Genomic DNA, 24,247 nt, shown 5'->3' with positions numbered 1-24,247 from the left:
ATGTCTTTGTTTTATTTCATTCAATTTAATTTTTTGTCACTTGGTGGGATTAAGCAAGCGAGGCCAGGCGTCGGTGAATTCGGACACACATTTCATTTATGTTTATTCTATGCCTTCAACGTCACATAAACGCGCGCGCACACAAACACATTCTGTTTACACGTCCATGTAGGTTGCGCGGCTGCAAACCGGAGCTGTGAGGTTGTGATACATGTAATCACATTATTTTAGAGATGGAGAACCAAAAGTACTATATATAGTCCTTCGTTTCCATAAAGAACAGCCAATAGGCAAGATGATTAACGGGAGGAAAACAGAACCGTTACAAGGTAGGTTCGATCCTTCAGCCGAGGCAGCGTATTAACTGTCAAGTCTCTTTATCATTTTACTTCCAATCAGTGTCACACAACAGGGAATTTCCACAGACATTTGCAATCGACTGCTGACAAAACTAAAACCTCGCCTGTTTTCTTTCTACACACACACACACCTGAGATGTTGCTAGGCTACAAGTCTTCAGGCGGATGGATATCACATAACAAGCACGTCTGGAGACGGAGGGAAGGTGGAGAGGAAGAGAAAATGAATGGGTCAGGCAGGTATATGTGTCGTGTAAAATCATACACCTGGCAGAATTCTGGCCAACATGCAATTAGCATATGGCACTTCTTCAGACTTTTGAGTGCATGGAGGTCAACAACATGAACTATATGTGTAATGTACAAAGCGTATGTGCAAAATCGTGACCTCTAAAAACTACCGAATGCTTTTCCACGATCTGAGCGAGACATATATATGTAAAGAGAGACAGATGGTGCAGTTAGAAATGTTCCAGCAACAATACGTGAGCCTTTGAAACAAGGGGCAGTTCTTCTGGCGTTGAACACGTTTTTCAAAAGATAAATAAAGGAGTAAAAGTTACAACTCAAAGAATGAAAGATAGTGCAAGACTAAAACCAAACGAAGTGTTGATTAAAAGGTTTCAAAACGAGTATTGAAAGCTAACACTTCGAGGAAACAGTGTGAACTAGGTCAAGTATAGAACTAAACGGCATGTTAATCCAAAAAAAAAAAATTAATAGCCATGAATGAAGATGAAGTATTGTGCACTTAAAGAAAAAACGCCAAGAAGTTAAAATGCTCCTGAATCACAGTCTCTTTTAATGCATATCCATCACCATGGCAACAACCAACCACCCAAGCGACCAAACAAAATATCCCCTATAAGATGTAAAAGCTGCAGCAACACCAACAATAATCCCCATCATCAGGATTTTCCACAAAATATGGAATGCTGCTGATTATGAAAGGACAGTGATAACAATTAAATATGTAAGAAAAAATCATACAAAAATATATCAATTTAAATGGATTAATGTAAAATTTCATTTGAAATTCAGAGCCCACTGCTTTAGAAAACCAAAAGAACTTTGTAAAATGAGGTTCATTTGGTAGTGTCTCCTATACAGCAATATCTTTGAGAAAGCCAATGAATAGCCAGACCTTCCAAAATCTTCCAGTTATGTGTTACATGACTGATCATTCAAGACCACTAATGACACTTATAAGGCACCCTTTACTTTCGTCTCTCTTTCTCATATACACTAACTGAACAGCCAGACTGAACAGTTGCACACAACTTTAGCCTATCACTATGTGCAGATTGACAGAATAAACAGAGTAAGGATGCTTGATTATACTCTCCTTAAACTGGCATTTCCACTCTAATTTGACATAAAATCTGAACAATGGGTATTGTATCAGAATTCACTGCATTATAACATCATCAAAAGCAAAAGAAAATAGTTACAATCTATGCATGAACGTAAACTACTTACAGTCTGCAAAAAAGAAAAGGCTTGAATTATTTGCTAGATTAACACATGTTATAAGCAAAGAAACGGACATTTCCTGCCCCATAATGGCAGTGTAACAGGGATCAATCCTTCATGTTCTTGTGCTCTATACCATAATAATAATTAGGCACACAAATTGCCCTGAAAAATGGTCTCTTCAAAAAATAAACAGATTTCAAAATTTCTGCACCATTCAAAGTAAAAGATGGTTTAAAAATATACAGAGCCTGCTAGTACGCCAATCATTATGCTACAAAATGAGCTCATAATGAAAACAAAACATATGCTAAGACAGTTATTCTGCTCTGCTTGTATCTTTATTGTATGATGGGAAGTGTGCATATCTGTTTTATAGAAGCCTGTTGGTAACTGAACCAAATTCTATCACACTTGTATTTCTCACATCGTCAACAGTCTAAATTAATTATATTATCACAGAGCCAATTTTCCAAATTGAAACAAAACATTTCCATAAATTTTGTGTGACATGATTGCATAGAATACCATGAACTAGGTTCAGACTTGTGAAATCTGATATTGTGATGAATAAATGTGTACTTCTTTCATTATTTGGTTACATTTATGAGTCTACACTCACATCATTCTTGATGCTTTAAAATACATCCCATCAACAAAAATATAATAAACAGTAAAAGCTGACAGAAAAAAAGTCCACAAAATACAGACTGTAGGTGAAGCCAGTGAAAATCCCTTTCAATATTGAACATAATAGTTGCAAATACATGATATATTGAGCAGTTACTAATCTGCAGTTAATAGTACCATCACCTTCGAAGCCACTGAAATGATTTCCAAAAAGCAGAAAAAGAACATGTAAACAAGAAATAAATGAATCAACAGTATAACATTTATACTTTTTTATGTCTAAATTCTTTGAATTAACTCATGCTTAAAATAAGGTTTTTTATTTTAATTCTCTTATATTACTATGAAAACATAAATAAAGTTAGATAAAGTTTTTCATCTTCGCTACTTAAGTTTCACAAGACCTTAGAAGTTTTATAAAGCTTTACAAATTTAATCCTCTTTGTTCCATGGCATATCTATACACAACCCTTGGAATTGCTTTACAATTTTTAGTATTAACAACAAATCTAAGTATCTTTTCTTTTTCCTACTGTCTACATATTTCCTGTCTTACCACATAGGTTTATTTGTGCTTCAGCTGAATAACTGAAACTGAAATGGTAAACACCTTATGAGAAAAATTCTGAATTTGGATGAGTACTGGGTTGCAAAAGTAAACATTATTATTTTAGGGAATATAGTAAAATCAGGTATTCATGCATATTTCAACAAAGTTTTGTGGTAAAGTCCTTCAAAGCAATGCAAAATAATTCTGATTGTCAGTTTACTGAAATATGATAGATTGCTGGTAGTGAACAAGGCAAATCACTAGCATCACATCAAGAAACAGATGGTTTGTTGCCAACTCCTCCAGCCTTGTCATAAACAACTTGCCCAACTTCACATGCCAGGCGATCAGCATATTCCTGAAGAACATAACAAGATTTTTATGCTTTATGTATGCATGTATATACATGTCTGTGTATACGAGATATGTTTCACTTTCACCCGGACCAGCATTCAGTACTTGAAGACAATTCTTCAGGGTGTTTCCACATGTTTTGCATTATTTTTCCCCTGCTAGTTTTCTGAGGAAGGAGAGGAGCAAGTTGATACCAATGTCACATTAGAGTTTCTTGCACAATTGGGTGTCAATGTTTTGAAGCCTTTTCCCTACTTACCACACCTTGCCCTATGGAGCTTTTGGTTGTTCACATGGAGTGAACTTCAAAACTCGAGAGGAACTCATTGCTAGAGTAAAAGAACAGCTGACATTGATGCCAAAATTGGTGTTTTTGCGCTGTTTTCAAAAGTGAATCCATAGGGGAAAAAATGTGTTACAATTAGAGGCGACTATGTTGTAAAAGTTTAAAAACAGCTGAAGAATAAGAGAAAAATGCTTTGAAAAAATTTTAGGGGTTCGCTTTATTGCCAAGTCCAGGCAGAAGTAAAACATACCTCATAAATCTATATATATATATGTGTGTGTGTAAAGTGTTAAAATATTTTTTAAACCTGTAAACACCCTGTCATGTATAAGGTCCGTTAAATGATAGAATCACTTCTCAGGTTACAACTTTACATGAAGAGTGGTAACATGGAAAAGGTCAGTAGAAAATGATCTGAATTAGGAAGAAACTGTTTATTTCACTTCACAATTTATTAGTACCATACCTGGGTCTCAGCTTCTGCATAAACTCGAACCACATCTTCTGTTCCTGATGGTCTGTGCAAAAAAGGGAGAATATCCACAAATTTATACATACTTTAAGTGCACACATGAATCCACACAAATACATGAACAGTTTTACCCTTTTGCTTTTAAACCTCATACTTAACATGCAGCAGCTGATTATTTATATACAAATGATAAATGAAGTATAAACCTTCAAAGTATCATTTCTAGTAAAATGTCTTAATGAACACTTCCTCCATTCAGATATTTTTAAATACTGATGTCAGTAAGAATGCTTCTGTATCGTTTGTTATTAACTTGATTCATGACTAATTAGAATAAGTAATCACGACATGGATCACCACACCTGACAAATGAGCGGCCGTTTTTGTACTGTGACACAAGGCGGTCAATTTCTTCCTGCAGCCCAGGAGGGGATGTAACTCTCCTCTCTGCATCTGTTGTCTGCACAACTGTTCTGTCCTTGACCTGTTAATACAAGAAGTTGCTTACACTGCTTGCAAGTTTGCTGCATCCTTTGACTCCTCTCTCTGCCATTCATCACAGGTCTATTTCTCGTCTCAATTTAATGTCTTGCAACAAATGTAAAATCCTAACAAATCACTCTGCTTTTAAATGTTTGGAAGAAGAGTGAAAAAACATCATCTATGAAAAAAAGAAAAACTAACATCATGTTTAAAAAGACAACCATGACTGCAAGATACAACAGCTGACCTTAATTTTGAGTTGCCTATTAGGAAGATCTGTATACATGTTATCCCAGTCCACAGCACTCCAGCCTCTGTAAGCCAATATAGTCTCTACCAACAACAGGTCTGATATGGCATCACCAACAGTCTGCAATTTACAGAAGCTAATTCAAGCAAAGAACATAAAAAAGTTCCAAAATGATGAAGAGAAAAAGAACAGAAGCGATAGATCAAACATAGACAGTTCACACGTCTTACAAATTTATATAAAGTTGACTTTGCATAAAAATTCTAAAATAATTTGCAGTTTTATAAAAAGTCAAAACTCCCTATAGAAGCTATATAATAAGTGCAATACCACAGTTTAAGAAGTTGTGGAAAGCATCTCTAAGTTAGTTTCTGTGTGACTGCAGACATAGCACTGTATTTAATATGTCTTCATTTAACACATTTTATGACTTGTGCAAAGGTATGCCTTTGTGAATGCATCGGTAGGGGGATATTTTCATTACATAAAAATTGCTTTATGAAGAGGTCTGTAGTTCACCTATTTTAAACAAGAACTGCCTTTAAATATGTTTTCCTTTTTACATAGCTGTTCTTGGGAAGTACCACTGTAGGAAAAGCTATGTAAAAATGAACCAGAGATATTTTTTTATGAGTCCAAGGAATGGTCCAATTCTGCCCGCACTTCAGTATTTCATGCATTTTCAGCGCGTGCAGACTATGCAAACTCGACAGTTTGTCTCCATGAGAGGGCGGTCTGGTGGTGTAACAATTAACATCTGTCACCAATATAGTGAAGGCTGGCTGTCCTGGGTTCAGCTCTGGTCTACAGCATGTTGTTCTTTCTCTGCAAGTGGCATCTGTTTACAGGGCTGACTGCCTTGCCATGATATAGCCTTTGCTGCTGGCTTGGCATAAAACACCTCCCCCCCCCTTGCCTCCACAAGAAAATTTTTTCATGGTGTCCATTTAATCACTTGACCTTTCATTGATGGAAGTATTCTAAATAGAAAGACTAATTATGAAGTAAGCTAAAAGCCTTGAGTACATGTGTAAACAAAGAAACATTACCTGATTGATCAAATCCTTAGTGTTTGCTAGCCTGGCTACATTCTTCTGTTGATCTGGTGAAAGGCTGGAAAGCAACAATATTATTATCAGAGAACAGAAATCTCTTCCATCTGCTACTGTAATATAAAGTTGTAAGAAAAAGGGTGAAACATGAAAATAAGAGATAAAATGCACCTGTAGTCTAATTTGAATTCTTTTATGCAAGTCACAGATATTCCAAAAGTAGGTAGCCTTGACAAACTATTACAATTCAGTTATTTATTTATGAAGTCGATTCTTATATTATATGTTTCTTGAATGAACAATAACGAAAACTCAGTAATTACAGAAATAAGTCCACACCACATATCACCAGATCATCCTACTTTTTGATCATCCTACACAGATCAACAAGTCACTTTGCTTAATGTGTATATATTTGCCTTGGACTAAGCATTCTGTATTCAAGGAAGATATGATTTTAGTTTCTAAATTGCATGGTCATGCTATAATGGAGTAGGGAGGATAGATCCTCATATCTCTCTCCATTGAGACAAAGATCACGGAAGGTACTAGAACAAAACTAAACACTTTAGTGGATATTTCTACTTCGTAGGCCTAGCCAATCAACACACATTACCTAGTGTCTTGACATCTTTTAGCAATAGATTCCTCTGCTTGTTTGCTAAACAGTACCTGCAGATAAACCAAAAGATATCTCCTCATTTTCTAAATGAAACTAAAATTTCATCATTTCTTTTGTATGCCTGTGGTACTTTGTATGAAAAAAATAAAATAATAAAAAGAATGACCAGGAGTACTGAGTGGACATAAACACTTTCATATCTAGACTTTTAACTGGTTATTATTATCCTGAAATGTCTCACTTCCCCTATAATATATAGTTTCCATAGTTTCAAAAAGTATTAATATAGTTGAAAACAAATGTGAATGCTGAACAAACACATATGTGAGTGCATGTGTGTGAATGACAGATGGACAAAAGCAGGGATAAAGAGTCTTATCTCATAAGTTTTCCCCCCTCAGTCTTATGTTGTTTGTTTTGCTAGACAGTATATATGGCCAAACACAATAGACACTGTGCAATGTTCAGACATGTTTATCTACTGTTCTAAAATGGTATGCAAGTGATATAAATATATTTTACAATACTGAATATTAAGAGATCTTACTGTTCCATGGCCATTGGCTTCAAAGTAGACGCCTATATCAAATTCCTGAGCTTTGTGATGTAAATATTTTACACCAGTGGGAACACATGCAACTGGAACTTTCTGTGTGACAAAATGTAAAAGTGTCAAATGGTGAAAGATTTGTTTGTATTTTTCTATTTTACAAACAAAGCTCCTCATGAAAATAAAATAAATATTGTACAAAAGATACCAGATGTACTTGTTATACTTCAATGTTGTGTGGGGGAAAAAATCAGTCTTCTGGCAAAAGTAAAGAAGTATACTGATCAATAGTCATCTTCTCTAGAGCAAGAGACATTGGTCTACTTTTCATGGACTGAAAATACTTCATTGCATACTAATCTGCAGAAAATAGTAAACAAGAACCTCACACAACTAACCATTTTTTGTGTAAGGAAGTTAGTTGAGCTGCCATTAGCATAGGCAGTCTGTACAAGCCCCAGGTTCAGATTAAGACCACTACCAGTGACTAGTTCTTGAAGATAAGCAGCAACCTGAAGTAAAAAGTCATACAAGTTGATAACTCAAAAGCAGATGCCATTAAACTCAATATTTCTACTTTTATACCAAAGTCACTGTATCTTACAATGCTCACTCACAATATGGTTTTAATATGTTAATAATTTGATCACTTTTCATACACCTTTCAATTTTGAATAGAAAATTATTACTTGACAAGAAAATATACTGTCTCCAAAAAAAATTAAAAGCTGGTGACTTGTAAGGAGGACTGTGATCATATCAGTGCTAATCTAATATATTTATGTCTATTCCTGTAGCCTAGTACCAATAATGTACATCATCTCTAACATCTAACAAAGTACTAACCAGGGTTGCAATCTTATCTCCGTCCAGCAGATGGAACTTGTTGTCGTTATCCAAATAGAAATAAACAACCCTGTCTGCATCTCCATCAAAAGAAGCATAGCGCATTCCATTCTCAATTGCCAGACCTATATTGCAAAAATACTCAGTATCTTACCCAGCATTCTCTGGAGGTGTGAATGCCAGGATCAGAGAAACTGTTACTTTTAATTAAAGAAATCAATCAACACAAGGGAAAGGTACTTCTTGCAGCTGTTAAGCATTCGTAAAATATAATGGTGCAGTTCCTGATGTGGACAAAAACGGAAGCTTGTTTCGAATGCTGTGATGCCAGATACACGCACATCATCTAGCCTTTAGGTATCCACTGTACTGTTCTCTCTTTAACCCCTCAAAATATTATTATATTTACTTTTACTAACATGGCAAAAATTATCACAAGTTAAAATTTGTAGAAACATTACTTCTTTCTTGTTTCTCTGCTTATTTTCAGTAACAGTATATTATATGTTTACTAAACTTGTAACTATGGACATCTAAATATGCATGTCCATATGTACATCAAAATTCTGCCTCTCTTCTGTAGGGTTATAGGCATTAAAATAAACTCTCTTGGACTATAAAGTCATATCATATATATATATAAAATCATCATCATAATAAAAATGTATGGCGATCTTACCATCTGGTGCACACTGCTGAACTTTCACATAGTCTGCTCCACACTTAAAGTACATGAAAAAAAAAACCATGAATAGATGGCTTATTTTAAAAATATCCTTAGGTATTCATTTATTCTAGCCACCAAAAAATAAATCGGCACATCAAGCTAGAAAAAATATTACAGTATATTTCCCTCCACACTGATGAGCTCAATAATATATCAGAACGGGCAGCAGGCCAGTCTTACCAAAAGAGCAAACAGCACACACAAGACTCTCACATACATGAAACAATGAAAAAAGTAATAAACTTATAGAAACAACCAGTGAGAAGAACCTGTCTGCCATTTGCTAGTTATATGGGGAATTTTTTAATCACCTAATATCATTTCCCACGGATAATCTCATATCTGAAATGCCTTTAAACATAATCATTCGAAAAGAAGTACATTTTCTCACACGATAGTTTAGCTTTCCTTGGGTCCCATCATTGGAGATATTCAGCTGCAAAAGACTGCCCAGCATGTTTTGAAGCTGTCTGGCTTTGGATGCTCCAACTCCATTAGCTGCATCCACATTCACTTTTGGAGAGTATGCCCTTTTGACGCCACTCTTAATAAAAGTGAATTTTGTCAGGTCTTTTGCAGAAGAAATTAAAATATATATGGAATAATGCTCTTGAAAATGTATTAAAAATTAAATTATGAATTATTCCAATCATTTTATTCCATAAAAATGTAAAATCGTTAACATCAATTTAGCACTAATGATGATGATGATGATGATGATGATGATGATGATAATAAGTATTTATATAGCACTTTACACAAATGACGCACAGAAAGAAGCTGAATCACAAACAACCATGTACACATATTCACACATAACAGACAAGCTCACTTCCACAACAGAAATAGCCACTCATACACAAAGTAAATATAGACACACGTTAGGCAAAAAACAAATTGGAAAACAAATCTAGAAACTACCTGTAATGATATGATACTGAATGTTTTCACATTATTACTATATCAAAGACAAAGGCTTTTTAAAGATTGATTTTTCAAAATGCTACCTCAGTCTGAAGCTTCAGAAATGCAGCAGCAAGTTTTCCGAAGTAACCGTCTTCTGTAGGTTCTCCATAATTTTTGTTTGTATTTTCACAGCAAACCATGTAGTGCAGTTGTGGAGTCGTCAACAGGCCTAAACACAGAGAAACCAAAGCATATATTTTGATGCCAAGTAATCTGTAATCACTTTAAATACATATTCATTGTGCATGCAAAATATGAATGTGAATGAAGAGAAAGAGAAGGATGAAACATTTCAATTTTAACCTCACCAAAGTCAAATGGATGACCATCCAGTGCTTGAACACCTTGAAGAACAGCTTGTGACAAAGAAAGGCTGCTTGGTCTGCAAGTAACATAAAAGACAGACAGTTTAATAGCAACAGGTTCAAAATAATATACTTTAACCAGCTTAGTTCTGTTATATTAAACTTCTAAATGTGCATAATCTTAAATAAATATGCAATCAAAAGTATATATTTACATTTTGCACACACAAAAACCATGCACACATGTATGTGCATGCACAAATACACACACACACGTGCATGTGCACAAACATATTCATGTGAACACACCCCTGACTCTCTCTCTCAAATACATACCTTTTTCTTATGATATAATATGACATTTTAATCATTTAAACATTCTAAGAAAATCTTTTGTCTTAAATTATTAGTTTAATAACAACCTGGTGTCTCTTGCAATGAAAACTTTTGCTTTCACATTAAGATCAATCTTTTCTGCTTCAACGATGCTCTTGATTACAGCTGGAATACCCTTGTCACTGTGGATAGTTCAAAATTAATCAATCAATCACTAATAAAATAAACTTTTCAATACTTCCACAAACCCCTAGCTTTACAAGGAGATCCTTTTCAATTTCGTTTTATATATAATAAAGTTAGCATATACTCAATTTATCTATACTTATGGCCGATTTATATTAAATTACTGAAGTTAGCGGATGCTCATACTCAATATTTATAAGACTGAATATATAATTATAAAGAAAGGAAATATTTGGAAACATTGGTGCACATGTGCACACAAGTAAACTATATATATATATGCTAACCACAGTAAACCAACCTCGTATTAACTAGCTGAGTTGCATAATTTTCCCATTCCAAAGGCATCATTTCGCCCAGTTTGTCAATTAGCTTGACACCATTATCTTCTTCTGGGTTGTGTGATGCAGTGATCATGACACCAATGGTTGCTGTTGACAAACATGTAAGTGCTTAGTTATTGGTGCATTATAGACTACTACTAAAGAGAGGGGACACAAAATACTGAGGTAGTATAACGTGACTTGTATCTGACTTGTTTGTCATTACCTGCTTCTTTTTTTCTCTGTAAATACACAAGTTTTGTTCACACTATGAGAGAGCTGTCTTAAATACAGTCTTAGAATTTGTGTTAGTAGTTAAGAGTGTAGTACGTAAGCAAAGAAAGGATTAGATAAGCAAAAATCTGCACACATAAGTCAGTTTCAACTCTGAAGAATTTAAAAATAATTTCCTTCTTCCACAACACCATCAATTCTTGCTACTCACCTTTTCTTGACTGAGAAGCCAGAACTGCTAGTAGTCCCATTCTGTACATGACATGGTCGAGATCATCAGCTCTGTGACAAAAAAAAACAACAAAAAACAGGTTAAAATAATGACTAAATCCTATTAATACTAATAGTATGAGACAAAGTCTCATCACACCAATACAGTTGTTTTTTGTTTTTTTTAATAGCACGAATTTCAGTAAAGAACTGCAATATAACGCATTTGATGATTCAGCACTAAGAACAGATATTTCTAAAATCTAATAACTAAACACATTTAAACAGAAAAAATATTGAATCATGAATAATCTGATATATACATTTTATGCAACACAAAAGTTGGAATGAAACTAGCTTGAGGAAAAACAGTTGCTTATAAGGGAAAGATTATAATGTTATATACACATATGTTTATTATATGGCTCTCTTAATCACAGCCACAGTTTTACTAATAGATTATATCACAAAGAATTATACTGTATAACAGGTGTTAAAGATTAACTAATTTTTTGTGTACTTTGAGGGGAGGGAGTGTTCATCTTAATATTATCTTGCATATTGCCAGTCAGAATGTGGTTCCCTTACTGCTGGCTTTGTCCTTATCCTCAAACCTCAAGAGATTATGGCATTAATTCATATTATAAAAATAATATCAATGGTGAGATTTTTTTTCAAGTAAAATGAGTAATAACAAACACTTATAAAGCGGTTTTTTTTAAACGATTTGCTCAAAGCACTTTACAAAAATGATATACAAAAGTAAACTGAATCACCAACAACCATGCACTCATATTCACATGTAACAGACACCCTCACTTCTACAGAAATACTTCTTTATATACGAAATAAACAAACAACAAAACTATAAATATATATAGAGGGAGAGAGAGTACTTGAATGGTTGCACCCTTTTCACTGTTTCATTAAGACAAACATTCCCAAGTCTAAATGTCTAAGCATGCACAAACACAGCCAAAATTGATCGAAGGACAAATAAATGAGGCAGGAGAGACAGCAAAAAAGAGAAAGAAAGAAAGTCCAGTTTGGCATCAGCAAAATAAACATTGACATCCTGACAACATGGCTCTGACCCAAGGCGACTTAAATCTTCTTCTTGTCCCTCCCATCTTTGCCTGTGTGTGTGTGTGTTTGAAAGAGAGAGAGTGTGTGTGACAGGTCTTGTCAGTGAGGGCTCATAGTTTTGTTACTGTTGTCTTAATGTGAGAGTAAACTATATGCACTGCATTAACTCGCTTGTATGCACATATAGATACACATATAGATTCATATATAGCCCCATATAGCGTTTTACAGAAACAGAGGCTAATTTATCAACTTTCTTTAAACCCTTGGTACGATAAAGTAATTGGATCCTAGTTTCTTAAAATGTAAAAGCAGTGCGAGAAACCACAGTTTTTTAAGAGGGCGGTTTTTATGTCCTCTCCCTCGATATCGCGCTGTCTTAATCTTTAACGTTAAGTCTAAGGAGTCGTGAAGGTACTCATTCGATAGCTGGTCAACTAAATCCCTCCCCAAAAAAATGAAATAAAGTGCTTATCGTATTCAGATATTAGAAACAGTATCTTTTGATACTGACCTGCAATCATGGTATGTCACATTTTAAAACATTCGTTCCTAAGTAAACAGAGGACGGTGTTGCGGTGGGATTTGGGGAAAGTTGTGTCTAGAGGAGTTTGTAGGAGCGATGAGACGGGTGACCAAAGATTTGCGGACGGACTTTTAAAGAAATCAAGTTAGCCAACATACTTACCGGGTCCGAAAACCTGCAGTACCATAAGTGATGATCTGGTCCTTCACGCGTGGATGCTTGTCTTGCGCTATAGCAGCCGCTCTTTTGATGGCATCCATGTTGAGCACCTATGGGACAGCACTCTAGTCGCCTGTCGACTGGTCAAAGGTCACCCGCTATACGCACCCAAGGTAACCCTCATCAGTGTGTTTTACAGCTTTGCTACGATTGTCCACGATTATATTGTATAACTAGCAGACAATTCGTGCACGGCATGAAAAATAATACTTACCTTTGTGAAAATAAACTATATCCAACGGAATTGCGTAAAGTAAAAACTATTCAACTAAAAGTTTTTAAACTAAAGGCAGCCAAAGCCCAAGAAGTAGGAAGTAATCCGCAGTGAACTTAGTGTACAGATAACAACTCACTCACTTTTATCTACTTAGGTCTGAACTTTGAACTGTAGTACAATTGACTGGGTATGAAGTAAATGCATTTGTGCACCTGTATGCGGACGTCCGTTAGGGGTGTGTACGTGAGCTTTATTGCACGAAAAATCGAGGGAAGAGGATACACTTAAACCATGTATATAAAAACAATACTTTAGCAGGATAATGAGCTAAGGCTGAAACTCGTGAAAATGAATATGACAGTTAAATGACCAAAATATTAAGGCATATATTTATTATTGGTTATCAAATGTTACTGATTTGCATGCTTAAAAACATGACACTAATAAAGTAATTTCTTGACACCAGGAGTCGGGTAAATATTATAACTTTGAACATTAGTGCGTACTTTTTATACTCAAGTATGTTCATGAAAGGTGGGTGGGATGGGATTTAAACCCTGAAAAAAACTTTAACTGGGTCCAAAAACTCACGATCATATTGTGTTATGTGAATAGTAATCACTGACCTTTTCCAGATAAATGACTGCATAAATCATTTCTGTCTTACAGTCATTATAATGCATTTGTATATATTCAGGGTGTTTTATTTGTCTATGTTAAAGTAGATCTTGAGCCATATGCAGCTGTTGTGATTATCATGAAAGTGTTCTCAGAAGAATGAGTGAAGATCATCCAGTCCGGAAGCGTTGCAGACTACAGGGCACGAAAGTATGCAGTGTGTGTGCAGACAGGCTAATGCCCATCATTTTGGTGCCCTGGCATGTGAGTCCTGCAAAGGTTTCTTCCGCCGAAATGCTGTCAGAGTAAAGGTTAGTTACTAAGGTTACTAAGGTGTTGGTTTTGTTGCCTGGATCCGTGTGAGTACATTAAATGAATCCTATATGTATTCATCTTTTAGAGAATAGGTTAAGATGAGTTCATTTTGCTGCAATAAAGAGATTTTGAGATTATTAACAGATCTTACTGTCATGAAAAACTTAGCTTTTTTCTTTGAAAGATATTTGAAAATAAAATGCAGCACAAATAAAGGTAGACAAACGCAGATGTATTTTGTACTTACAGGGCTTAAACAAATTAATTATTCCAGATATTGTTTTCCAAATCAAGTTAACTTAAATTGTACGCTATATTATCAATGTGGGAAGCTATTAGTTTACAGTTACAGTTTATATAATTACTTTGCTTTATTCATACTAGGGTACCAAGGCATGCTTATTCCAAGGCAACTGCATGATCAACAAACAAACACGAAGCTTCTGCCTGGCGTGTCGGCTCAAGAAATGTATTGCTGTGGGCATGAATCCACAACTCATCTTGAGTAAGACATAATTAAACATCTGCTTAAATTACCTGCATTACAGTAAATCACCATATTAGATCTATATTATGACAGTTTTCTTTTTGAGTTGCTAAACAGCTGACTATATTATCATCCTTATTGTCATCATGTCAACAGGTAGAGAAGAACGAGAGGAACTGAAAAAGAAAAGTGAATGAAAATCGGATGAAAAAAGAAGAAAAGCCACCTTCTGAACACTTTTGATGGTATTCAGAAAAGTTATATTGCAATTCCAAGTGCACATAGATCAGATGCTTTAAGTGATAAACAATGCTTTCAATATAAAACAAGTATCAGTAAAGATGCGGCAACAAAAAATCTTCTGGAGGTTCGTTGTAGTCCAGAAATACCAAATGTTTCCATTTCACAGACATCTGCTTCAGATTCTGCTGGCTCACCATCTGTAAGCTTTGAAGCATCATGCTCCACTGATGTGTCAGGACTCATTTTGACCATCAAGCCCGTGAACTTTCAGCATCCACCTCATGAGCAGCTTCCTTCTGACCCCAGCTTGTACTGGCAGTTGTCTCCTGAGGATCGTAGTCTGCTGGGTCATCTTTCCTCCCTCTATCAGGAGACTGTCTTAGCTGTTGTAAAGGAAGCACTTGCTCAAAAAGTTGCTGACGTTAAGGAGTTATCTTACAAAGATTTCTTACATGATATTGATAGCCAGCCTTCTCAGTGTAATAAAATTTGCCAAGAAGGTAGAGGACTTTGTTAAGCTGTCCACTGAAGACCAGATTGCTATAGTGAAATCATCAGCTAGCGGTACTCTTGGCATTCGAAGTGCAGCTTTGTACATTGTGGAAAAAAATGCATGGGTGACAACATCTGGGCTTCTGAATGTCCAGCAAATGTTAACATTATTTCCAAACTACCCTTTTCATCTAATAAAACAGTCTTGTCAGCTGTGTCATACATTAAAACACATTGTGAAAAATGATAACACATTGTGGAGCCTTCTTCACTGCATCCTAATGTTTGATCCCAAAGATGATCGGATTGTAACACGATATCTGGTGAATTCATTCCGTGATAAATATCTGTTGCTACTGAAGCATTATCTCGAATCGATTTATTCTTATGAGTACAGTGACTATTACTTGACAGCACTTCTGGACCAGCTGCAGGAGCAACGTATCTTGAGTCTCTCAGAGAAATCTCACTTGAAAATTATTATTCCCATCCCCTCTCCACTGATAGCAGAGATGATAGATAATTTGATGGATTAGAAACGAACTGATAAGTGTCATTTTCAGTGATAAACACAAACTTACTACTTAGCAGCCAAGTGGGAGACTTCTTTTAGTCAAGGATGCACCCAATGCCTGTGCTGTTTAGCATCTTGGAAAACATGCAAGAGAGCCTGACAACCACACTTCATTTTCATTAGTAGGAGGTAGCTGTGTAACCTTGTACTAAGTAGTTGACATTGGTGACAGACAGATGCCGTAAATTTCAAAACGTTAAAAATAGACTAAGGGACAGTGCAGGTGCATGCAGGATGAAGATCACTACTAATAAGCAGGCATGGTTAACACCGATGGTGCAGCAAAACATATAGCAGTTTTAAGTACTTGGGAGCTACCATTTATGAAGATGGTAGCAGCATGGTAGACATCCGCTTCATGATTACTACTGTGGCAACAGAAATAGCCAAACTAGGCAGGACCACGTGCAAGAGCTAAAAATTGAGTATGACAGTATGTATGATTGCAGTGCATATTTCAAAGGCATTTCTTAAAACTGAAACATATAATCTTACATGTGTATATTCCCCCAAAAAACGTATTACAGAGATCGTTAATGGCATCTTGATGTTGGAAGACTGCATTTTAGATATTGTGAGACTGCATGGTAGCTACCCCTTCATAATCACCCTCTGCAAGCCTGTTCAACTGAGCAAACTGTGGTATTGAGGTCAAGCTCAACAGGCACAGGTCCCGCAGGACGCAGTGAATGACAGCGGCACAGTCCAGCTCAGTAGCGCTGACCTATTGTAAGTAAACCGTAAACCGAAGGCGACAATCGAAAGACTGCTCGATGCTAACCAATGCAAGGCCCGCATAATCATGATACATAACATATGCTTTTTTATTTATTGTCTTCTGTATTTGAAGTGTAAATGCTTCTATATACAATAGGTTGGTTGGTTTTTTTTTTTTTTACTATCAGTCAGATCAGTGCTACTGAGCAGCGGGACCGTGTGTGCATGTTTTCTTTCAAAAAGGATTTATAATTTTTACAGCATTCTGGTCTTAAGTCAGAATACAGTCTGAGTGACCATTAATAAATCTGGATAGAAAACAGTGTAATCAAGTGTTTTGAATATACATTGCATTTAATATGCACAGAGAAACACGAGGACAGGTCTGAAAACCAGTAAAGCATGTTGTGTAACAATAAAAGAAAGTTTTGAACAGTTGTGTTAACAGTTGCATATAGTGGTTGTGCAGTAAAGAACTCGTATCTTTAACAGATTTTTTGTAAAATATGTACATCTGAAATCATTTCGACTCAATGTGAATTCTTTCATGATATGATTAAGTAAATGATTCAGTACTGGCTCACAAAAGATATTTGCAATTATTCAGTTTATTAATCAATTTCTTATTAGCCAGTACTAAGGAATATAATGATTAACAATGAGATCATTTGTTGATTGTTGAAGTCATGAATTTGTATAAAATGGATAGCTGACTATGGTTGCATCTAACAAGTTCCAGAACTGGCATGAAGTTACAGGCACATTCTGTGTTGCTTGTGTATGTGGTGTGACTGATATGCCAATCACCAATCGAATTCTGAAAATAAATATGTATATCTTCTTTTATCAGAAATTGTTTTTTTTTAAATTTCTGTTGCAAACAAAGTGTATTTACCTTTATGTAGGTTACTCATTGATAAACATACACCTATACACAGCATGGTATAAACACCATGGCTGGTGCTTCCTGCATAGCATTATGCCTGTTTGTGTGAGAGAGAGGTGTGAGTTAGCTATCCTTATCTGTACATGGTTGAAGTACACATACTTTGAGCATGGAAAAACTTATTGTTTAAATTCAAATAATAACTTAAAATGCATTAATAAAAATGAATGTTTTTAAAGCTGAAATAAGCAATATTTTACTTACGTCAAATAATTGGAGTTTTAAAATACACGTACTGGCCTCATCATTGTTAAAGTGTAATCACATTGTGTATAGTAGAGAAAAAGTAAAGAAAAAGTAAAGAAAAAAAAAATCTATTGGTTCCTTGAGGTACATACATTTACTTCGATCACATAAAACAGCAAACTTGCTACTATGATGCATAAGGAGGAAAAACCTGTGCTCAGTAATAATTTTTTAAAGAAAATTATATTTTGCATATTTCATTTGCCTGACACTTGGATAGCATGTAGATAAACAAAAGGCTAGAACTTTACAATTGTTTTTGATGGCAGAAATTGCTATCATTTAGACACCAGCTATTGTAGCCTGAAAATAGTCAGAATTATCTCTGGATTTGTTTTTGGCTGCTGTAGGATTTTTTTACCATAAAACAATTTTCACATCATTTCAAAAAACCTAAATGCAATGTAAATATTAGCATCAAACATTATTTTAAGATTAAACATGTATGATAAAAAGTTGCACACTTTTTCTGCAAGGGAGCATTTAAACAACAGGCACTATCCAATATCAAATCCTGGTTAATTTTATCATGCACTAGAAAAGATTTTCAAAATAACTGCCAGTGTGTGCTGATGGATATCACATTATATATATGTCTGTACACTTTGGAGGACCCAAAACTGAAATTACAACGATGTGCATATTTGAAACAAAGTTAAAGAAATGTGATTTTCTATTTGCTTAAGTGTATTTGTAGTTATTTTTATGTCAATGGACCCAACAATTCTGTAACGGATTCATTCATTCAAACCTTGACATGGTATATGACAGCACCAGCAAATTACACTTTATACAAGCACACTATATCATAGCAGCAGGTGGCTAGATGATATCTATAATGATAAATGATTTGCTGCTTATATCAATGAACTATTATAAACATGATCATAGATCATATCTACCAATGATTTACTACATGATCAACACAAGTCTTTGAAAAAATCAAGTCACTTAACCTCACTGGCTCACCAATTACTAATATGCTGGTTTCTTATACCAGCATCTGGCATCTGTTCAAATTTCCTAGCTAAAATACTTCTATATGGCGACGAGCCATCCCAATTTTAGATTTATATAAACAAAGAGGAGATAAGTGAAAACTAGATTTCACCATATCCCCTTGAAAAATAATAAACTAAAAATAAACAACAAATAAAACAATGATATTATGAGCTTAACCTAAACCATTAATTAAAAGTAAAACAAATATCAAACATGGGCTTCATAATAGAATAATGCCATTTGTACCAATTATACATCCAGCATAATGTAGGGTATAAAGATAGACTAATACAAAAATATATAAAACATCTTATGAAATCTATGTACATGGTTCAGCAAGGTGAAAAATGTTTTGGTAAAATGGTAGCATAAATTTTAACTAGGCTTTCACCTACAGTTATTCCTTTGCATTGATCTTGACATTTTAAAATTCATTACTGAGGTAATACTTATAAATATCACTGCTATTTACAGGCCATATAAAATTAGATAATGTTGAAAAACAAAATTTGGAAGATATCAATCACAGTGAAAGTCTAGCACAATAAACTTTTTTCCTCACCCGCTTTAAACATTATGGTTAAAGCAACTGCCTTTCAAAACCTGATGGTGCAGACACATGCCAGTTTGATGTCCATGTTACTCCACATGCTTCCCTCTCAAATGAGTACCTAATTCCTTAGAGAGTTGGGAAAAGTAGGGCAGTGAGGGAGGAGAGATGCTACAAAAAAACTGTGCCCAAAATAAGTGGGGTCTTCAATGCTTCAATCTCCAACTACTATAAGATCATGGGACTACCTTTACTATTTTCTTTATGTAAAACCATCTCCTAAACTGCACTGAATCTGTGTACAGATGACAAAACTGCTGAGCGGTGGAGGCCCGGCAGATGACTATCAGCATTTCTAAGCAAAGTGGAAAAAAATCCATCTTTTACATGGCAAAAAGGCTACTCAAGTAGACAGCAACATGAGCGTTGGTTGCTCCACATTAACTCTTATTGCTAACTCTTAACTCTGCATTTCCCAGACACTGTACAGGGAACTTATTAAAAATTACAACAATATACATGTTGACACTTCATCCTCTCACCCTTAAAGGTCAAATAATTTATTGATCTAGATCATACAGCTCCACCAGCAGTTCATTTGAGATCTTGGGAAAAATTTTCTTCATCAGATACCGAGATTCATGACACAGGTCCCTTAAATAAAGGAGAAGTTCTTGTAGCACCAACATATATCTATCACTATGGCAATAGGAGTACACTGATTCTAAGTAATGCCGCAAAAGCGTAAGGAACTTTCCACGGATCATGTTCACAGACTGGCGATCAGTAATGCGCTCATCATTAGGGTCAAATAAAATAACACAGTGAAGCAAAGCATAAAGCGTTGTGTCATTTTTCACAATCTTTTTGACAGTTGTGCAGAACTGCAAAAACTGATCAATAAATGGATTGTCTGGGTATATATGACGCTGATGCTCTTGGGTTAAATACCCATAATTGCACAGCCATGCCTCCTTTTCTGAAATATACAGGGCACAAGCCCTTAAAGACAACACCGGGTCATTAGAAGCTTTTACTAAAGCTATCTGATCATCAATGCTTAGCTGCCGAAAGTCCTGCAAATATTTCACAAAACTGATAACACTTCGTATCAGTCCTTCATGTTCTTCTATGCACAACTCTTTTGTCATCAAATGGAGAGGCACTGGCTCCTTTGGTGGGTTCATTTGCAGAATGGACAAAACTATATCTTGGTAGACAGATGACAGATGGGCTAGTAAAGAGCGCTCTTCCTCAGTCAAACGCCAGAACATGAATGGATCGGAAGGGATCTGATCCCTTGCAATGTGCTGAAAATCAGAATGATTGGGCAGAGGAAATGATGTGGAGGCTGGAAGTGAGGACAGAGTTGGCTTTGAGAGCTGGGATTCGCCAATGACATGTTGATGTAAGGCATGAATGTGAGATGACAAAACGCAGAAACAGTAGGCTGAGGTTTTCCTAGAAAAGAGGACTGCGGATATTACCATGGGTGCTTGCATCACTCATCGGCGGAGCACTGGCTAGACTTGTGTTAAAGCCAACTGAATGACCAGTCTCAAAGGTCTGCACATTCACAGTACCCTCTGAACTAGGTTCCTGCACCCAGTGTCTCCCATCTGCTGGTGTTTCAAATCGCAGATGTTGAGAATGAGTGGATGATCTGCCAGTACTGTTAAAATATGGCCTTTCTTGGTGGCAATCTCCAGGAGGATTACTTTTCAGCAGAACTGTCTGCTTAACAGGACTGGCAGGCCAGAAGGAATGCTCAGGACTGGTGGTTATGGTCTGACCAGATGTTGAATCAATGTTTTGGGAAGAAAGATCATTTATCACCTGTGCTTTGTTTTGCACATTTTTTCCGTCATCAATGCTATTCTTAGCTTTCTTCGAGCGTGCTTGCTTTTCTTCTTCTCCTGAAAATAACAAATGAATTAATATAAACCACTTCGTTGCATTTATATCTGACTTCAATGATGAGATACACCACCTACTACATAAATATTTACACAGCATTAAACTTTAAGTAATAATTCTTTTGAATAGACTATATACATATATATTTGAACATATAACCTCTGTATCATGAAACATATTTATCCCAGAAAAGGACAATATTAACTAATTAGACACTGGAGATTTCCCGTGCTATTGCGTTAGCATGCAGGACCTAGTATGTTACGAGAAAGAGTAGGAAAACAAGTATGAACAGCAGTCATACTCAGAATAAGTTCAGGGCGCATTCCAACATGATAACATTTCTGCAGTCGACACGCTGGACAGAATCGTCTTGTGTTTTTGTCTACACAGCAGTTTCCCTGGAAAACACACTTCCTTGTTTCCTATTTAATAAAAACAAAATGCAACACTTTGAGACCTTCTTTGTGATGTATATATATATAGACTACTAATAACATTAAATCATTAAAAAGCAAACAAAAAGTAATAATAATTATTATTGCCCCTTAATTCTGGATACTAGTGATTTACTGCATAGCTCTGTGTTAATGTGCAGTAACAAAAGTTTACATGACGAGTCACATTCAGGTGCAGTGTTAAAACATACAAATGCTATAATGAACTTTTTCCTTTCACAGCAAAGCAGACTATGATAAGGAGAACAGACACACAGAGGACGCATAGAAAATGTATTACTCTTTAAATTAAATACAACATAAATAAAGAACATGTATTTTAATTATTTTGTATTAGTCTATCTTCAAAATACAGAATGCATATTTGTGCCTATGTGCCCCAAAAGACTATGTGTAGACCTTCCTTTATAACCTTCCTGCTGCATCTCTTTAGCTGTATGCTAATTCATGTCTACAGATGGACTGGTTAAAAGGTAGCACAGCTACAATAAGGAAGGAAATTCAATCAAAGCTCAAAGCATAACAGAATTTGTTTCCATCTCTACCTTCACCTAGATCGTAAGGCTCAAAACAATTCTTCTGAACATAATACCTGTGGTTTGACAGCATTTCTCCGAAAGAAAGCCTTGCAAGTTTCACATGCAAGTGCTCCAAAATGATGAGCCAAAGCCTTGTCCCCACACACTTGACATATCTTTTTCCCTTGGACTCGCTGACGCTTTCGAGGAGAGCACGAAATGACCTTTGCTGGAGACAGTTCATCTGCATTTTCCACTAACAACTGGTTTTCTGAGTGCTTTTCTAATACCTTCTGTTCATCACCCTCAGAAGCCATTCTTACCAACTGCAAACAGCAGCTGATATATCTGAGCCAGCAATTGCTCAAAGAACTGCACTATTTTTGGTAGGGATTTTTTAAGACCAATCAAGCCTTGTGGGTGCCTAGAAGTAAGAAAGATACATCAATGAATTTTTATGATTTAATTTAAAAACCAATCAGTAGCAGTTAAATGAGATCCTAAAAAAAATTGAACTGCATTACACAACTATAAGTACAGACTTTTTTCAAATACATTTACCAACACAGATACATAAATGAGACAAATAAAGAATGAAGTCCATTTTCTATCATCTCATGGTTATGGCTCTTGACTACAGCATGTTTAGCTTTGAACATGGGATATTTTTCAATGATGTCTAAAATTTAATTACCAATATGCATTTATTCAGCTAACATACTGAGTCATCTTTTCCTGTCCTATCGATTTACCCATTTATGGTAACAAATGTTGATGGATACAAGTCCACAACTAAAATGATGTAAAATGCACTGTATTTTAGGTGCTAAGTTAATAATAATTGATTCGAATTGTTTCTAAGGGATTTAAAAAGTTAGTGTTTTACTACGATATGACAACAATAGCAGCTTGCTGGTTCGATGTAAATGTTTACTTACTAAACAACGACAATCAGCTAAAGCAGTGAAAGCAAAAGTTCCTCTTTGGTCAAGGACCGATACCCTGATCACACAATGTGACCTCTTTAAATCGGATTTAAAAAAATAGTCCCAAATACTTTGTTGAATGAGAAATAGTATGTTCTTTTGCATCATTCCACCACTCCCTGCTTACCGTCAGCTCGTATAACACTCCTACTTACAGTTTATGAAGCCATGCTTCGAGTTATTGCGCCACGCAGCAGCAGTTCGCCTGCACTTAGTAGGTCAGTGGGTCGCACTACGGGGCGCTCAGTATGTACGTAGTGGCGAAAACATCGCTTGTCAGCGGCCCAGGGTTCAGATCTCGTCTCCGACACTCTATGTATGTGACACCTGTCCACAGGGCTGGACGTCGGGGGTTTTCTCCGGTTTCTTCCCCACTCCCTTGGTGCGATATCGCCGCAAGGTGCGAGCACTTTTCTAGCAAATAAACGAACCATTAGCACCACGTCCATGATTAGCACGGACAATGTTGACATACACGTACATTAAAAAAACATTTTGTGGACCTCCGATACCTCCATCCAGACAGAATGGATATAAAACTTGAAACCCTCACAAAGGCTCAATTTATTCACTTGAAGAACTAAAGCCCTCGTTTATCCCATATATGGACTGCATAGTTTACTTCGAATGTAAACTTATAAGAGTGCATGAAGGTTTGTAACCCTTTTTAGGCTCAAAGGTCGGCAACACCTACCTACCGCTTTTCTTGCGTCTACGTGAAAATACCAAGGCGGGTTTACAAAGCAGACGACCCATTCTTCAAAATATAATTATACAACCCATCTTTTAATAAATGTGTACACTTCTGTTGTGTCGCATGTGAAATAAGATGCATGCCTATGTGGCTTTTGCTCTTAATTTGTCTGGTGACAGAATGCTGATGACTTGGAAGGCTGACCTTCATATTTGGCTGGCA

At 35.8% G+C, this 24,247-nt stretch overlaps 3 protein-coding genes and 1 long non-coding RNA gene across 9 annotated transcripts; 1 reads left to right on the top strand and 3 right to left on the bottom strand.

Annotated features, from left to right (window-relative positions):
- Window positions 1–1,138: 1,138 nt before the first annotated feature.
- LOC112564462 (phosphoacetylglucosamine mutase-like) lies at window positions 1,139–13,524 on the bottom strand. Its single transcript, XM_025239305.1, has 18 exons — window positions 13,260–13,524; window positions 12,989–13,143; window positions 11,216–11,286; window positions 10,749–10,878; window positions 10,348–10,443; window positions 9,929–10,002; window positions 9,662–9,789; window positions 9,046–9,198; window positions 8,607–8,649; window positions 7,928–8,052; window positions 7,480–7,593; window positions 7,079–7,180; window positions 6,526–6,581; window positions 5,907–5,970; window positions 4,855–4,977; window positions 4,487–4,608; window positions 4,119–4,170; window positions 1,139–3,370 (listed from the first exon to the last, which is right to left on the bottom strand). The coding sequence occupies exons 2-18, from the start codon at window positions 13,084–13,086 to the stop codon at window positions 3,284–3,286; spliced, it is 1,638 nt and encodes a 545-aa protein (XP_025095090.1). The 5' UTR covers window positions 13,087–13,143; window positions 13,260–13,524; the 3' UTR covers window positions 1,139–3,283.
- On the top strand, window positions 13,089–14,860 carry LOC112564463. 4 transcript variants are annotated; one of them, XR_003099218.1, is made up of 4 exons: window positions 13,089–13,158; window positions 14,027–14,191; window positions 14,580–14,700; window positions 14,839–14,860. It is a non-coding gene; the product is annotated as an uncharacterized LOC112564463 (long non-coding RNA). The 4 variants fall into 4 exon arrangements; XR_003099216.1 differs by having other exon boundaries at window positions 13,126–13,158; window positions 13,988–14,191; XR_003099217.1 differs by having other exon boundaries at window positions 13,129–13,158; window positions 13,985–14,191.
- Window positions 14,861–16,824: 1,964 nt separating this feature from the next.
- LOC112565029 (nuclear hormone receptor family member nhr-48-like) lies at window positions 16,825–23,583 on the bottom strand. Of its 3 annotated transcripts, none has more exons than XM_025240254.1 (4): window positions 23,487–23,583; window positions 22,420–22,769; window positions 21,674–21,794; window positions 16,825–21,368 (listed from the first exon to the last, which is right to left on the bottom strand). In XM_025240254.1, exons 2-4 carry the CDS (start codon window positions 22,660–22,662, stop codon window positions 20,914–20,916), a joined length of 819 nt encoding a protein of 272 aa, XP_025096039.1. In that variant the 5' UTR covers window positions 22,663–22,769; window positions 23,487–23,583; the 3' UTR covers window positions 16,825–20,913. The 3 variants fall into 3 exon arrangements, with proteins under 3 accessions (XP_025096039.1, XP_025096042.1, XP_025096041.1); XM_025240257.1 differs by having other exon boundaries at window positions 23,459–23,499; XM_025240256.1 differs by lacking the exon at window positions 23,487–23,583 and adding an exon at window positions 23,284–23,417.
- Window positions 20,013–20,726, bottom strand: LOC112564825 (nuclear hormone receptor HR96-like). Its single transcript, XM_025239896.1, has one exon. The coding sequence runs from the start codon at window positions 20,724–20,726 to the stop codon at window positions 20,013–20,015; it is 714 nt and encodes a 237-aa protein (XP_025095681.1).
- Window positions 23,584–24,247: the final 664 nt, after the last annotated feature.

The sequence above is a fragment of the Pomacea canaliculata genome, linkage group LG5 (assembly GCF_003073045.1).
Source record: "Pomacea canaliculata isolate SZHN2017 linkage group LG5, ASM307304v1, whole genome shotgun sequence".
Taxonomy (NCBI): domain Eukaryota; kingdom Metazoa; phylum Mollusca; class Gastropoda; order Architaenioglossa; family Ampullariidae; genus Pomacea; species Pomacea canaliculata.
Note: the sequence above shows the minus strand (reverse complement) of the source record. Positions and strands in the feature narration are given on the sequence as shown.